The sequence below is a fragment of the Amblyomma maculatum genome, chromosome 5 (assembly GCF_055883805.1).
Source record: "Amblyomma maculatum isolate TAMU_Amacu chromosome 5, ASM5588380v1, whole genome shotgun sequence".
In the NCBI taxonomy this organism is placed as follows: Eukaryota; Metazoa; Arthropoda; class Arachnida; order Ixodida; family Ixodidae; genus Amblyomma; species Amblyomma maculatum.
The window spans coordinates 106,070,819-106,088,727 of record NC_139348.1 but is presented as its reverse complement, the minus strand read 5'-3'; the positions used below and the strand labels follow the sequence as shown (position 1 = coordinate 106,088,727).

Here is a 17,909-nt window from a genome sequence, read left to right as displayed (position 1 = left end):
TTACGAAGCTTTCATATGCGCGTTTGAATGACTAATCTCATTACCTTGTAGGCCAAAACGAGCCAGTCTATGGTTCTCGGAATGAGCGTCTGACGCACGAAAAGAGGATAAAAAGACATCTGCTTGCGGCGCCCCAGTAGCTCGGCAGTCCTGCCCTATACGCTTTCACGATACCCCTCGACTCTCGGGGCTGTACCACCCCAAGCATCTGCCGCGAGACTCCCCCGACGATCCAGTACAGCGATATTCGGCCCTCGCTGGCTCGCCCGCGATGCAAGCTCTGACAGAGCGAATCTCCGTATACCGCAGCCTGAAAGCTTACTGGCGTGGTGTTCAGAGAAAAAATATAGCTTCGACTGAGATCGAAAGTATACGACCTGCAGCGCGCTGAACTTGTACACAACCGCTAAGAAATATACCTGCCAGATTCAGCGCTCGCTGCCAGCGTCTCTCTAGGATCGGGGGTTGCCGAGGGCGCTTGTCAAGGCTACCTCGATCCTGTTGCTGCGTTCGCTAGTGAGAATCGTTTCCCCTCCGCCGAATGCTCATGCAGGGTACAGCGAGGGAGCGAACGATGGCGTCTATAGGCGATCTATGTCGACTGGTACGGAGTGCGGGAAGGCCGCGGCGCGTGTTACGCGAGCTCGCGTAGGTTGAAATCAAAGCAAACAAGCGCGCCGACACGGAGAAGAAATTAAGCCCTATACGATGTTGAACGGAGAGTGTAATCTGTGGATCGGCATTGGATTCGTAAATGTTGTAACCCGGAGGGGCAGATTAGGGTGCACATCTGTAATTTAATGTGTTTAAGCCTTAAGAAAAGAAAGCTGAAGCAAGAAATTAATGAAATTAAACGGCTTGAGTGTGTGCGATTGGATGTAAGCCATGTATTGTAGTTTTTTTGAAGTGTTTAAATAAATGCTGATAAAGTAATGATAATAAATTGTTTAAATAAGTATTGATATATTACACTGTTTAGAGGTTTTACACAAACAAAAGTAACGCGGTGAAACTTTCTATCAAGTCAGATATATTTCCGCATGATTCGCTTTCTGTTTCGCTGCGGTTTTTCTTCCTAAGTAGAGCGTTTGTGTGTGTCGGTAATATACTGCCGCCGTAGATGATGGCGCAGATGGTCCCCACGGGGCGCTGTAGAGATGCCTATACGCTATCGCGGTATTCTTCTACGGTTTCTTCGCCATTTCAACCTCACTACAAAATAATTTCATGTGCTTTCTCTGCAGGTTTCACACACTCGATCCCGTTAAGCTTGTCAAATGCAGATACCTACTCGTGTACTATTTGAATCGAACTTTAGATATATTTCAGCCTCCACAGCACAGCTCAACTCAAAACGCTCGCATGGATCACGGAAAGGGTTTTCTGACTGCAAGGCATTTCTTCGCTTTTTAAGAGAGACTATAGCCTGATTGACAGACTGTGACTTTCTCACCTCCTCTACTCTTCTAGCCTCCCCCTTGAATCCCCCATTCCCATTCCCCAGTGCAGGGTAGCCAACCAGAATTCATTCTTTCTGGATAACATTTCTGCCTTCTGCCCTCCTTTTATCCTCCTCCTCCCGGAAATTTGGAACTTCGAACCAAAGTTATTCCCAGCTACACGGTTCAAGAGCACACCGTGTAACCCGACGGCTTTCCACAAAGATACACGGCATCCTATGGGCAACGGCATGTAACAGCATTGGCCATGACGAGGGCGCTCGCCCTTATATGAAAAAACAAGGACATACTTACGCTTTATTATTGATATTAACGAAGGAAGCATTGTATCTCATAGCAAAAAAGAAAAATCGCTGCCGCTCTGTGAGTAGAAGCCTCAGTGTAAGGTGAGATTAGGCATCACCATCGTTTCTTTCAGGATACGCAGCAAGACTTTTTAGTTTCCCGGAGTAAAACCGCTGATAATTAGCACGGTCCTATTCTCTGTTTAGATGCATACCATGTCATAAAGGGTGGCGTATTGTCCACAGTGAGGTCATTTCTGCGTTTAAGGTGCCGTATGGGCTTTACTAAATAGACTGAGGGGTTTATATGTGCAGGATTGAAGCTGTCTCCAGAAGACAGACTGCTCTCTATTTAGTTATGTGTGCGGCAGTGGGCCTCTCCTCTTCGCTAGTTTGGTGCGTTATATAATGCCCTATTGCATGCAAATATGCGAATGAGTCCTCTGTTGTCGCTTCTAGGTTGCAGTGTGCATGAGCGATATAACAGGGCTTTAAGTTGGCGCTAATGACGTCACACACCGGGACGCGAAGTTCATTTTATGGGCTGTTGCTTGTATTTTGCCTTCATCGTGTTCATGCCTTCACAGTTCTGCAGGCCATGGAGATTGACCCCATGCTGCGTCACTTACATGCCTATAATGCAAAAAGGTTATGAATGCGGCTGTGTTTCCCATTCTTATTTGCAATCGTCAATGTCACGGCTACCTCTTGCAGAGCAAGAATGTCTGTCGTGTCGACAGAGGCGCCAGACATTCTGCCACTTGCTGAGCTTACTGTGAACCGTGCAGGCCACTGGTCACTGCTGCTCATTGTATGGTGTTGTGTCCGTGTAGTGTTGCGATGAAAGACAAGGCCAAATAGAAGGAACACAAAATAACCCTGCTTTTACCACAAGTATTCATAAACCAGCCCAAACTTCTGCTCTGCTGCTTCTGTGTAGCACATATGAAATATAAACAGGTTCAAACTTTTGTGTTTCTTATCGGACCTTCTCCTTTTGGCGTGTACTTATAGTGCATGTCTTTGTAAAGAGCCCGCTTCAATTTTCGAACTGATGCACCAGGATATGTTTTCGATTGGCTTGAAATTGTAGCTAGCATCATCGAATTTAAATTTGTTTGGACTGTTCTTGAGGGTAAAGAAGGGAATAAATATATACGTCTAAAATATGGCACTCGAAGATGAACGAGGTTGCACTGATGGCGAAGTTGATAAGAAAATACGGGAGCGGAGGCTGCCGCGTCGTCTGCTAGCCGTGTGTTTCTACGCAGGCGTCGCGCCGTGAATTCATTTTCCAGGTGCGCTTGCGTAGTTCCATAAACATCATCCGCTGCCAGTGAACTGTGACGCAAACTATGCGGCATCTCCAGCAATAGTTTTTTTTTTTTTTGGGGGGGGGGGGGGGGGGGCGGGGGGGGGGTTAATATTCGGAAGCTATAAAAAAACGGGCTGAAGATTGTATTTTATCGTCCCAGCTCGGCAAGCAATACTGCTAATAACTTATACTGTTTGCGTTCACTTCGAGGTAACAAACTGCTTGTCATCTCTGTCTTATATCTCTCTATAAAAGCACTAGAAGCAATATTGGTGCATCACGGCGAATTTTATGATGATCACTGCCATTCGCTTTTAGGTACAGGGAACAAAATATATTGGCTGCTGCGTAAATCTGTAATAATTTATTTATTTATTTAATTATTTATTTATTTATTTATTTATTTATTTATTTATTTATTTATTTATTGAGTGCAGTGTTGCATATTTTTGTGCCGCTTAATTTTTCAAGTCGTTCCATTGGTCCTGTGGGCAAAGTAACTAAGGATATGAATAACGTCAGGTATGAGATTTAACGCTACTCCAAGCGAATGGTACTTGCATTTACCGGCCTATAAGCGGTGCTTGCTAGGAGCCGCATCTCTAAATATTTTGTCCTTTTACCTGAGCCGATTATGACTGTACCGATTATGAAACGTGTCATCGCCACGATCAAATCACTCATCACGCCTAATCCCGTAACGAATGCTTCAAACTTAGTTAAGCATCCCCTATGAAGATCAGAACTCGAGTGCATTGTCGGACCCCGTTCGCACCACGAATTCAATCGGCCTGCCTTTATTCAGTTTGAACCAGCGAGCCTTCGTGACCCTATAGCTAGGTTACCCTCAAATGACATCGTCTAGTTCTTTAGGGAGATGTTTGTCATTAGAATTTTTAGCTCGCTGAATGGTTTAACCACAAAGAAAAAGTTGCAAAAACAAATTTATTTTCCTTAATTTCTATGACATCTTGTGTATACAGGTGTGAAGAAAATATTGAAGAGCGCGCTTCAGGTATTTGAAATTTTCTCACGCCTTCTGTAGAAAAGGTACAGTTGTTATTTGCAACCACAGGCGAGCTTACCAGGCGCACGCACTAACCTAAGCTTTATGTCAGGTACTCCAAGTGTAGTTGCTTCCAAAAGTACAACGCATGAAACAGTTCGTATTGTAAAGATGTGCTCCCTATTATCACGAACACAACTGCTTTACGAATTGTGAATATAGAAGCAAATTGCACACCGTCGACCACTCCTTGTTTAAACACTCTCTCTGGCTTTAAACCATCACGGCTGCGCTTCACGCGGTTAAGTATGGAAGCAAAGGGACGCAAGAGCAGATGGAAGCGGAGGTTATGCTTCTCGTGCTCTGCCGTTTATCTTTATTACTCGGCAGGGTCGGACGCCATGATGCTTTGAAGATTATAAACGTGTTCCAACTAAGAGTGTGATGCCCGGTAGGTACATAAACATTACCACAGATGTAGCGTTGAGAATGAAGCAGACAACATCTCCCTGTTATACCTAATTTCTTCTTGCCTTGATCATGTTGGCTCGATTTTTCAAGAACAATACATAAAAAAATCACAAAATCTCCCGTAACTCGTGGACTTGGAATGGCGGCGGGACTCTGCACGACACGACTTCCCTCATGTTTATTCACAACCTAACGAAACACACGGTGTCCAAGGGGTGCACGCATTTTCTATTCATCCAGTCTCAAGGGACAGATAAACCCGCGGTCATAGACATCGCGCGCGGTGGTAGAAGCTACAAGAAGAGATTTAACCTTCATGGTGCCAAATGTTATAGATGCCGAAAACGTTGAGAGCTGCTGAACATTTTTTATTAGAATGTTGTTGCAGTATCCATAAAGATGTGGATATAGGTCCTCCTGCGGCCTCTTCGCCCCCTCAGTGCTATCCTCCTGCATGAGGAGGGTGGCCCTGAGGGGGCGAAGCGGCCGCATAGATGCACTCAGTTATAGAGTAAGACAGTGAGAGAGGGGAGTGTCTGCTACGGCCGTGCCGGCCGTCACTGGGCAGCGTTGCGCAAGCGTGTGTTACTCCGGAGTGAGCAGTCGTGTGTCGCTCGCGCGTCCTCAACTTCGGCATCTCTCCCCCACATCATTCACTCCTCAGCCTTCACGGACAGCAGACGTTCATGCGCGGTGGTCCCTGGATCTCGGCTCCGAGCTGCTCGCCGCGTCGTGAACCTGCTTGCTCTCACCTCGGCGCCTTAACTGGCGCTCGCCTTCAAGCGCGTTTCCTTCTCTCGCCTCCTATGATCTCACCCCAGAACTTTTGGTCGCAGAGCAGTGCGTTTTAAAAGGGTACATTGTGTCTCTTTTCGCTCATTTCTGAAGATGGTAGAAGGAAAGCTGAGGACGTGGCGTTTGCTTCGCGTCGCAATGCATAAAGTAGGGCGGTGTGGCACTGCGGAGCAGGTTCGCCGTGCTCGACGTGCTGAAGTACAACGGTTACGAAGGCAGCGGGATCGTGAGCCTACTGAATCTGATTAAACGGTGCAAGAATTTAGAAGCACAAAGAATGTGCAAACGTTCCGAGCGTGCTCAGGAAACTTCTCAAGACACTGAGCGTCTCTGTGAAGCAGATGCCGAAGCAAAGAGGAACAAACGTGCGGTAGAAACTCCAGGACAACGGGAGGCATGACTGGAAGCGATGGAAAGGTATAGCAGGGATAGGCAGTGCTACGCACTTTCTTCGCTTTTGATTAACTATGCAAATCGGCCATAATTTTGTTTTCTATCTTGCTTTTTTTCTTTACATATCTCCAGTTTTCACTAAACACGCCTCTTACCTCGCTTGTATTAGTGTTCAAGACTATTTCATCTCCTTTGGGGCGAACATGGGTGAACCATTGCCACTTTTCACAAAATCGCCATCCCAAATGCCCGCCGTGGTTGCAAGTCCTCAAACGGAAGAGTTTTTGCTTTTACGCCGCTGATGGCTTAGTGGCCAAGTAGGGCAGTTATTTTGGAACAGCACGCAACTTGAGAACACAGTTTGACATATAGTGTTAGAAAACGGAAATAGGCTCCCTTTTCTACTGGCTTGCGCGTTTAGCTAAACTAAGCCAGATTCGTTCAGCCTGTTTTCAGTAGGTGCAACGAAAAGAGTCGGCGCGTCGCATCTTCGCGCAGCTCCTAGTCCCGGCGGAAGCTCAAATACAAAAAGAGACGGAAGCGTTCGTGAGCTCGCATCCCGGCGTTATACTGCCACCACCAACGACTGGGCTGCGTAGAGATACAGGACACAGCCAGCTCCTTATTTATACGGTGCTGGCGCGCGCTATGCGTCGCCCTTCGGCTGCTTTTCTTTTCTCCAATCAGATTACGTAATCCTCCCCAACCAACGGCTTAGCCTTTGTTTTTCGCTTCCTGGCACGCAGCTAACGATTTCCGTTATCCCACAAGGACGTTGTTCCGCTTTGTTCCTTCAAATTTCCGGTTTGTTTATCGGCGCTTCTGAAGCACGGATTGCCCCATATTCGAAATGCAGGACCGTTCGCGACAATCGGTTGGGAAGTCTCATTTGTTTATCGACGTCTTGCGAACTCCGTTGCGCAAAATAGCAGCAATTATTTTTGGTCAAAAGATTAGCTACTTGTTTACATCTATGCGTGTGCTGACGCAAGGTTAAAACAACAAAGGTACGCAAGAGTGGAAGCGTGGGCGAGAGTGGAAGCGTGGAGCGCTATGCACCAATCGAACAAAGGTACGTCGCTTTCCTTGAAACTTTGTACATGATCGAAATTTTACGGCTCTGCGGCTCAGAGAAAGTTCAACAGCCATCAAGGACAGCCGCTGTAGCAGCGTAGCAAACTGGAAGTTCTTTTTCATTAATGTACGAGGTATTCATTTTGAGCTGTCGTTCTCCTCTGTCCTTCAAAGGAACTCGTGCCACAGTTATTTATTGGTTTGCCATCAGTACTGATTGGCGTTACAAATGGATTGGGCACAAGGGATCAATAAAACACGAAGATTGAAACAGAACCAACAAAAAACATGTGCACAAAACGAAACAAAAAAGCATATGCCTGAAAAAACGAAAGAAAAAAAAAAGGACACCAAGAAAAAGTAGCCCAACTAAGAACAGAAGAAAGTGCATGTCCCATCTTTAAATTCCGTGGGATCTTCGATGCAGGCAATGGAAGGGGGCAAGTGGTTTCCATCTATTGCTGTTCTTGACAACAATTAATGAGCATATTCGTGCGGAAGAATGGGGCATGAACAACTTTATGAGTGTGATCGACATGGGCTAACCAGTCACTAGGTCCGGAAAAAAGTTTTTGTTTTTGTTTGGTAACAGGTTAATGAAATAGAGTACGTGAAGTAGACATAAGTGGGAGAGCTTTCTTGGAACGTTTAAGTTTGGAAGGCCTAGTTGTGACTTCATTATGAACACCTGCGGGAAAACATTCAGATTAGAGGCCGGGAGTAGCTTTAGGCTGCGAACTTTAACATGCGGCACTTAATGGTCACGGAAGAAAGCATGGAGAACTGCGGAAGCATGCACGCTCGAACGATCAACGGGTAGTCTTCGATTCCTCTTTACATAAGTGGGTCGATTCGCTAAACGACCTTGTGGAGACACAGCCTCTCGGCGTTGAAATATACAAATGTTTCATGAGATGCGGCCTGTGACGATCACTTGCCTGGAGCTTTTTTCGCCCACGGTTTGAACAACTTTATGCTTCTTCATTTATTTCTTGGAGTGACTTATCGACAGAAAGTTTTAGTTGGCATGCACTTCAACTTTGGCGCCTCTTGAAGATAATTTTAGGTCCTGCTTGTTGATGCTAACCGCTCTGTAACTTATTTTTTTCTATTTAAAGCTTTCAGTTCTCAGACAACAGCTTGTTGATCAGATATCGCAGCAGTATAGAACGAGTGTGGATATAATCACGCTTTCTTGAAAGGTCACGGCAAATTGAGTGATTTGTTTCGTGGTGTAAGTAAAGAAGTCGTTGATTCCTCGAAGGTAAAAATAAAGATCTCGTTGCTAGTCTTTGAAATAGCCTTTTCTGAAAGCAGATAAACGGACGTCCTGCGCGCGCTATGGCGAGATCTCAAACAACTTATAGTGACGTGGAAGATTATCGTGCACTGAGTGGAGGACAGAAATGCAAAACTGAATTTTTAACATTCACCTCTGCACGTGAGGAAGGCCCAGCAATTGTCAAGATTGCCATGCCACTGTTCAAGAAATAAATTATAACTTTTTTCCACACATTATCGTTCGAGCTTTGAGCGGCAAGGATGTGCTCTGTTGCGTTCCTTCGTGATTAAAATCTTGCGTTTAAAGTGCATTACCTTGAATCTCAATAAATATTTTTATTCTTGTGCTGTTGACATAGAGGAGAATGGGGCGGCATTTTGTGCACACTGTCTTTTCAGAGCAGTTACCCGCACCTTAGGATGACAATTTTTTCATAACAAGTTGATGGAAGGCCGCCATATCGGTGGCCTCTGACACAATTTCATTTGTCCAATTCTGTTGAAATGTTGTCGGCGGCCAAGCAGACTAACTTTGAATACATGTACTAATCGAAATGCGAAAGAAGAAAATTCCGCTCTAATCGAATTCAACTGAAGTCGTCATGAGCATGTGTAATGTTTGTTCAAACACTACACCTTACATTTCGTTACTTTGTAAAATGCTGAGTCAGGCTACGGCCGACCAAACTGATACTGGCCTTGTCTTCTTTATGATGGCGTTCTGAGTGGAGTCAGGTTCCGCCTGCGATGGTGCTTCCAATACTTTCACATTTCATTAGGCTTAGTCGATAATTGTCTAGGTTGCCGCATTTCCCCGAAAAGCCAATGCCCTGTCTGTGTGTATGTCTGCCCAGTCCTCATCACGATCATACATTGAGCAGGTAACAGCCGGCAGGAGACATGGCCTCCTCCATGCCTGCAATCCATGTCACCGGCCAAACAGCACCTGTCAGGGGCTATTGCTCGTGACTTTCATGGCACAGAAGCCGCGCCGCCGGCTTTTATGCAGATGGACTATATAATACGTTCGAATTAAAATTGCGGTTCCCTGACACCGTTTTTTGGAATAATGTCTGGCAATCATTAGCATGTAAATGACCACCCGAAAAAGCCAGGGGAGGGGGGCTGTCATGTCTAGTACAAGAAGAATGCTTCTCCTGGTTATCTTGAGCCATCAGAGCTCTGCATCCATTTCTTTTTTATCGCAACCCACATCTGTGAGGGATTACAGCGCTCGGCTACTCACACTGACGACAGCCCTTCATATCGTGCTTGGCGGCCGCGTTTAAACGGAAGCTCCGTGCGAAAGGTGGCCGTGTATATATACCTTGACAAGTTGATGCACGTTAAGAACACCGAGCGGTCTTATTAACGTATTTGGAGCCTTCTGTCAGGGCGTCCCTTACATCCCATCTGTCGATTATGAACGGATGACTGCTAGAATGAATTCAGTGAAATTTCTTTACACACTCTCAACTTGCCCCTCGTCTCCATATCTGATCTACCACTTCCTGGCTCACTTTGCACCTATCGCTTACTTAGCGCGCATACACCACCGGCACATTTTGCTATCTTTTGCCTGTATTTAAATTTATCTTTAAGGTACACGACCACTTTTAACTTTTTCAGTACTAGAGCGTCAGCCACGCATGTTGCACTATCAATGTTTTGTTTTTATTCTCTTCATGTCTGTTGCATGTACTTCCTTTCTTCAATGGCCGTTCGAGCTCTTTACGACTTTTTGTCGCAGGCTAGTAGGTGAAGACAATACATTTCCCTGCAAATATGAGCACACCTGGGTGTTTGTTATAAATATATATACAGAAGTTTTCGTCTAGCAAGGCTCTTGAAGTGTAAAGTTACATTTATTCAACTGCAGCAAGGCACCGGATGGGAATTGCAAGTCGTACTAGTGCTTGTGCGCATTGAGTATTGCCGCCTTAGTGTAGTTTATTCAAAATTGGAGTAAAACAGTAATGGTATTCGCAACACTACAGACCACTTTCACGAAGAGCATGGGATACGTGCTGTGGGCAGCGCAACAGCAAGCGTCACTGTATTTCATAATCCGCTCCCCTCCACTCTGCTAAATTACTTGTCCCCGCCACAAATATATTGAAGCCATGGTTGTTTCGATTTCAGGTGTGCGCGTCCTATCCTGCAATAAAATAGGTAGAGACATGAGACTTTTGCAGAACAGAATGTTTTGAAACTTTTGGGGCTCTCAGGGCTGCTGTTATGCCACTGACTTGGAACAGCACATTTTAGTTGTTTCACCTGTTAAGTACTGTCGAAAACAATAACACAGATGACAATGAAAACATCACGTGCCCCGAAGGAAATTGCCGCTTAAACGAAATTTCGTTTATCCAGCTCCACGTCGAGTTTCTTGCAGTAATTAGGGGGCTCGTGTCTGAAGGGCTCTTGTGGTATGCGCAAGGCAGCGAGACCATAATAATGTGCTTAACCCGGAACACGCTGTAAGACTGGGGATCATCCTTCTTCCAAACGTTGCCCAGACACTCGCAGTGAACAGACTACTGCAGGAGCTTCTGTGGATTCTTCATTCTCGCGCTCAAACTCTGGTCAGTGGCGCCTTAAACAACGGAAGGAGATGTGCGACGGCACCTTCGTCACACCCCCCCCCCCCCCCTTTTTTTTTTTGCGGCCACGTATACATATCGGGCGTCGTTATGTCGTATTTGTCGGCTTTGCGCGAAGGAGGTAATCGACCGGTGCGTGTGTGTCGGTCGCAGGCAAACAAAGAACACTTCCACACGAGGAAGGGGCCGAAGAGGACCGGAAAGACGAGGTGCGAGCGGTTAGACTGAAGGCTAAAATTAACTTTGTCGGCGGTGAAATCCGCGACACTCGGCCCCTGAAAGCGAGATAGAAGCAAAATAAACAAAACTGGAAAAAAAAATGGTCGTCGTCCTTCGGCGTTCGAAGGCGCACCGCTGGAAACGAGAGCAAGTCGTAATACGGCGTGTACGTGAAATACATTTTGCTCCATTGTTTAGCATGTGCCGTCCGCCGAGTGTGTGGTAGAGAACGTAGCACCGTCTTATGGTCGTTTTTTTCTAAAACCGCTATACGCGGAAAAAGGGCGGAGCTGGACCATCTAGGAAGCGCCCCACTGTCGTCGGAAAGTTTTTCGCCAACGATGAGAAGCTAGCGACATCACGCGGCCGTCGGGAGAATTTATAATTTGTGCGCGGTTATTTTTGTTTCGCATTCCGAAGGAAACCCAGACTACTGATCTGTGCCATAGGAAGAGGAGCCACAAAGAAAATCGGTCATATATATATATATATATATATATATATATGCATCGTCTGAACTCTCAACAAATATTCTGACATAGTTGTCTTGAGGGTGATTGTATTTATTTATTTATTTATTTTTACCCTCAAGGCTGGAGGCATTGAAGAGGGGAGTGGATACAAACAAGGAGCTTGTTTATAGGGTGTTTGTGTTGCTACTGATACATTTCTTGCTAAAGCAGTACAAAAGATTTGATAATATGTGACGGAGGCAGTCGGCCCTGGTAGGTGGTTTCATTCTTTGCTGTTCGTGGAATGAAAGAGTATGCTGAACATTTTGTTTTAAAAGCAAAGAATACCGACCTTATGAGAATGATCAATTCCTAATGAGACATATGCTGAGGGGTCACAATGTCGGTGCGCAGGATGAGTTTTATCAAGATGAATTGTATCATATCTTTCTCTTCTTTTTCTTTTCTTGTTACAGTCTGCGATCTAGAATTATATAAAAATTAGACAAGTGTGAATTCGTCAATATTTTTGTCATTTTCTGTTTTCATTTTATGCCCCAACCCAGCAACAGTCTCCTCAAGGAGACTAGCAGTGTGTATCAAATAAAATAATAAAAATAATTAATATATGTACATGGCTACTCACCTGATTAGTAGTTCTTTAGTTCTATCTCTTCCAATCAAAAATTACAAGTCCTAGTTTGTTCCGCCGGCCAACTCGGCTATGCGCTGTCTTCAAGTGCTGTCACATAATCCCTCGACTAATTAATGCCCTGCTCAAACCTGGTAACAGTTTACGGGGCATTATTAACCAGACAGCGTTAAAGGCCCCTTTTTCCAGAAATTCCAGCGTTGCCATCAGCGTCGCTGTCTTGAGCAAAACCATCACGAGCATAATAATATTATTATTATATTATTATGCTCGTGCTGTTTTTGTTCGAGCCAGCGACGCTGATGGCGACGCTGGAATTTTAAGAATTTTAAGACTCTGGAAACAGTTTACGGGGCATTATTACCCAACAGCGTTAAAGGCCCCTTTTTCCAGAAATTCCAGCGTCGCTGCCTCGAACAAAACCATCACGAGCATAATAATATAATAACTATGTTATTATGCTCGTGATGGTTTTGTTCGAAGCAGCGACGCTGATGGCAACGCTGGAATTTCTGGAAAAAGGGGCCTTTAACGCTGTCTGGTTAATAATGCCCCGTAAACTGTAAAACAGGAAACATGACGTAGTTTTCGATCAAGACTTGAGTGCTCCACACTCTTCTAATACAGGCATGTTTTTCTACCGCACAAACAGCAGCGTTATCTATTCCCTCATCCGACGGAATACACAGCACTTTGATGTCTCCTCCGCAAGAAATGCGACTGGTTAAGAAAAGAACACCCGAGCGCCATTTTAACGAACTGTATGGCAATCAATAGCTGCTGTTGTAAAATGTGCTTTTCTCTTTCTTCTTGCAGCATTTCGCTTCGGAATCAGGGATCGTGAGACGCATCCGTCAGCGAACGATACAAAAGAAAGAATGGGAGAGAAAGGGGATGTGGGAAGGAAGGAAATACTGTTGAGGTCCTCGGAATAAACCATGCAGTAAGCGCATACAAACTTTCCGCTTTCCCAACAAAAGACACGTACATGGTGGTCTCAAAATGAAGAGAGAGAACGAAACAAAAACCGTATAAATAGAGCCTTGAATTAAACATAAACGTCAAATAGCGGCGCGATGAAAGAAATGGTTTCTTGTTGATAAAGCGAGCATAAACTTCCCGGACGAATCGTTGCGGATGGCCGGAATCGCTCAGTTCCAGGTTGGGTCGTATGGTCTTGAAGGCGACTGTTGCACCAAGAAGCGCGTGTATATACATTTAAGAGTTGCTCATTTTGTCGCGGAACATTGGAGTCGCTAGATAAATCAGTTTCCTCGCAATTTTTGCGGAAAGTAAAGCCAGTCCGAATTTAGAAGTGGAATTCTTAAGCAGGTCGGACAGCCCGTTATCACTTGTGCGATTAGCTTGCCTTAGTTCCCGATTTAGCGTTTCTGACAGAGAGGACCCCTGAACGATCAAGAGGCAACCCCCTACGAGTATGCCAAGATTTAGTCGCTTGCGGTCACCAGCTGTCTTTGGCACATTCTATAGGAATGACTGTGCGGTACGCAAACGGCAAGTATATAATAGTTCTTTTATCTTCGATCTTGCCAACTACATCGACATAGTCCCTTCAAGTAATATGTGCCCAACTTACATCAAATTATTTTTGAATAACACGCTGGCGGTACACTTCAAGCCTGGGTCGATCAACTACTGTGTGTAAGTTCGCCCGCTTCACCCCTTACAGAGTGCGAATTCTTGTGGAGGCGAAATGCAAAAGGCAAAGGTATAAGAAACGGAACTGTGTTTTATGACATGAAGACCAGCAAACACGCTGCATTTAGCCATAGGACGTTCGGAAGGTGTTCGTAATAGGGAGAATATTGCCATTCCATTAGAGGTTAACGGACCTTTCATCAATGCACTGATCGATGTCCCCAATGCGACAAAAAACCACGTGAGTTCAATGATGCGTGTTAGGGCGCGAAGATAACTGCAATACTGGAGTGCACCGTGAAGCAGCGAGAACTCTGGGTGCGGAATAAGAACCGTGCTTCATTTTCTTCACAAAGGTCTCATGCTGACGTGCACCTCTACCAGTTTTACGATGATCTGGGGCTGCGGGCGGGGGGAGGAAGAGTTCTCACTACAAGTATTTTATTGCATTTGAAATTGCAAGGGCCGCAGCAGTTTTTTTCTACAATTACGTGCATTGGTTAAGTGTTGATGGAAGCACACTTTTCGACAGGCATAGCATTTCGGCCAAGGTAACGTTCCGCGCTAGAGCCCGTAATAGACCAACTCTTCGTGCTTGAGAACGAATAGTATACAGTCGCACGAGGCGAACATGCACTTCACTCGTGTGTCACCGACGTTTGGCTCGAGCCAGAAAGAGCCGGGCGACAGTGATCTCGCGACCGGGATCACGCACTCTTCCAGAGGCCCCAGACAAGGGAGTGAGCGTCGCAGGGTAGCCGATAAGGAGGCTCGTTTGCTTAGGCCCACCGCGCCGAGGGCTGGTTCAGTTCCTCATAGATTCCGGGCCGGAGCAAAAGTTAGGAGCCGCCCTGGGGTGGAAAAAAGAAAGAACACACGCTAGAGGAGAGCATCATAGAGAAAGTGAAAACAAAGTGTCGCCGGCGATAGCCTCTCAGCGCTTATAGCGTCAGGAGAGTTCCGTGGTGCGATGAGCTACCGGAAGGAGAAGAAGCCTTTGCGTAGTCGAGATGTGTCCGGCGGCTATCGTGCCAGGAACGGACACACATGATCGCCGCAAGCGATACTCTGTCTCAAAGTGTACTGACCTCAAACGCGTCGCTCGTGTCCCCAAGCGCCTCGCCGTGGATATGTGCGGCTATTTAGTAGGTGCATGGTAGGACCAATCTCTCTTTTTTTCTCTCTCTCTCTCTTTTTATCCTGCTGTCGGCTCCTGACGCTTTTTTTTTTTGTTTGGACCACAGGGCACGCGCACGTGTGATTTCGGGCACAGCTCAAGACACGGAAAAAGAAAAGTGAAGGAGGAGGGGGCTGGAGCCTGGATCAAGTGAAAGACCGCATAGATTCGTCCTCCATATAAAAGCAGTCGGGAAGATTTCAGGAAACAGACAGTTGGTGTGCGCGTACCGAACCGAGAGGAACACAAAGGACACTGGACGTACCGAAGCAGAATGCACTCCTTGGTGAGTCCGGGCAGCAGTAAATTATATCCTACTGTAATGTACAAAAATGATGTGTATGAATGTAAAATTTCTTTGAATGATAACTACATCAAAATGTTAATAAAGCACGTTTTCTACAGTTTTAATTCTAAAAGAGCTATACATTCCAAATGAGAGGATTTGACCATATGACATATGAGGCTAAATAAACTATCTGTTGTAATTAGACGTTGACAAACGTTTTAGATTACAGAGAATTGTTTAGGCATTCACGTATTAATCAAGTTAAGAAGAGATTTCATGAGCAACGAAAACTGGTGCCTTTGGAATATTTGTTAGCGATAGGGGTTGCTTTAAGGTTGCAATATCAGCGCTTTTATGTTGTCAGTTCAACTATATATACATCGCTACAGACGCGCGTGGCGGTTGAATGTGGCAGATTACCGAGGTAAGCAGGCAGCACATAACGCGGAAAGAAATTGCGAGCAAAACAGCTTATACCGGACCATACATGCACAAGGGTACAATGGGGCCTTTCGTCGCGTACTGCCTCATTACATAGTCCATGCTGTTACGGCTCCCACAACAATGCAACTACTACATTGAGTTCATTGCTTGCTCTCTCTACAGAAACTGACAATTCTCTTCGCGGTAGCGGCCACAGCCATGGCCGGCTATCTAAACGGCGGTGGGCTTGGCGTAACGTACGCTAACGGTGGCGGAGTAGGCCTTGGATATGGTGGCCTTGGCTATGGAGGACTAGGCTACGGAGGTCTTGGATACGGAGGCCTTGGCTACGGCGGTCTTGGTTACGGTGGTCTTGGCTACGGCGGTCTCGGATACGGCGTTGGAGGTGTGGGCTACGGTCTTGGAGGCCTTGGATACGGCGGTGGACTAGGATACGGAGGGGGATTGGTTGCCGCAGCTCCCGTCGCGGTCGCTGTAGCTCGGCCAGTGGCTGTGGCCCGGCCAGTAGCCGTAGCTCCGCAGTTCGTTGCCTTCCAAAGACCAGTGGTCGCCGTGCAGCAGGTTGCCTATCAGAGGCCGGTAGCTGTCGCTCAGCCAGTCGTCCAGCAGAAGGTTGTGTCCCAGCCAGCAGTTGTCGCCGTTCAACGTCCGGTTGCTGTCGCAGCTCAGAAGTACGTCTCCATTAGCCGCCCTGTTGCAGTCGCCCAACCAGCTGTAGCTGTCGCTCCAGTGGCCGTCGCTGCTCCAGCTGTTGCCACCGTCGGCGTTGGATACGGAGCCGGACTGGGCTATGGCGGGCTAGGTTACGGTGCTGGACTTGGATACGGAGGCCTTGGATACGGCGGTGTCGGGTACGGTGGCCTCGGGTACGGCGGACTCGGTTACGGCGGACTCGGTTACGGCGGACTTGGCTATGGTTACGGTCTCGGCTATGGCGGTGGAGCGGGACTCGTCGGCTTGGGCTACGGCCAAGGACTCAGTTATGGATTGGGATACGGTGGGTATGGAGTCGGCCTGAAGCACGGGTACAGCCTTGGCGGTTATGGCTATGGATACGGCGGCTACGACTACCTTCGCAAAAAGAAGTGAGCTGCTTTCACGATGGTGCGCAGAGTGGTTTGGGTGTGACGTCGTCATACGTGGGCTTATCATCCGTAGCGTGGCGCTTGAGGACTGTGTGTGATATTGTTGTGTTCACGAAGTGCCATAGTGTACAGAAAATAAAGTATTTTTCCAGTACGACTGTCTTTACGCATCTCGCTTACCCCTAGAAGGGCCAGCCTGGAAGGGCGCCTTACCGTTACCCTCAGTTCCTTGACGTGAACAGAACTTGAAAAACCGGACCAACACCCGAACTTTTATAGTTACTAAGGAAGTAAATGTGCTATTAGATATGCGACTGTGGACATAAAAAGAAGATACAATCATGAACAAACTGTTCAAGAATCAGAATAGCGAAAAAGAGAATGACCAAGACAACAGATATGAGAGTATCTATGAGTGATATGAGTTTTGGCTGAATAATATTGTGGCTGCTGGCCGTGCCAATCCAATAGTTAAACGTCCCCAATGCGAACATATACGCTACAGAAATAGTGCGTACGCTTACCTAAGCTCCTCCTTTAGGGGTATTATACGGTAGCGTTAAAGGCAACCATCTGAGAGGCACGTTCTTATTCTTCTTATTCTTCTCCCTCGTTATAATGGAACTTACCCACAGTGGGGGATTGGCCAGAATTCGTTATAGGTGACATATTATAATTGATAATGTCGATTCCCGCTGTTCTTTCTTCACTTCTCTGTTCAATGCCCGCGCGCGAGCTTTTTTTTTTCTTTTTTCCTCTGTCATCCTATGAGAGTATCTATGAGTGATATGAGTTTTGAATATTAGAGCACCTCCGGCGTAATAGGACGTTTCCACTTTTACATACTTTCAATTTTGACGCTCTATAAGAGGGAAATACGAATACTGCGCAATTCGCAAGTCCTTTGAAACGAAACATATTAAAATGCGACACTGTATAAGGTCTAGGTATCAGAGATATCGAAATTGATTAAAAAATTAATATCTTTCTTTTTGCAGCGTGAAGCTGCGTATATATAGTAAGGTTTAAGGGAGTCTCATAGGACAACCAGTGAGACAAAGCAAGCCGAGGCTGGAGATGAAGCTCCATTCAGAGCCAGATTCGCGCCGCCCCTCAAGACACATATATACGCGTATAGTTTCGACATCTGGCGCAAAAGCAGTTTTAAGAAACTCTGCGACCATGCGGGGCACATTCATTGCCCCTTCGTTCCGTTAACGATCCGTCCTCCAATTTGTTCACGCCTTGCC

At 46.2% G+C, this 17,909-nt stretch overlaps 1 protein-coding gene across 1 annotated transcript; it reads left to right on the top strand.

Annotated features, from left to right (window-relative positions):
• Positions 1 to 6,537: 6,537 nt before the first annotated feature.
• LOC146189133 (uncharacterized) lies at positions 6,538 to 16,768 on the top strand. The gene is made up of 3 exons (XM_084603222.1): positions 6,538 to 6,796; positions 14,909 to 15,127; positions 15,737 to 16,768. Exons 2-3 carry the CDS (start codon positions 15,116 to 15,118, stop codon positions 16,661 to 16,663), a joined length of 939 nt encoding a protein of 312 aa, XP_084459348.1. The 5' UTR covers positions 6,538 to 6,796; positions 14,909 to 15,115; the 3' UTR covers positions 16,664 to 16,768.
• Positions 16,769 to 17,909: the final 1,141 nt, after the last annotated feature.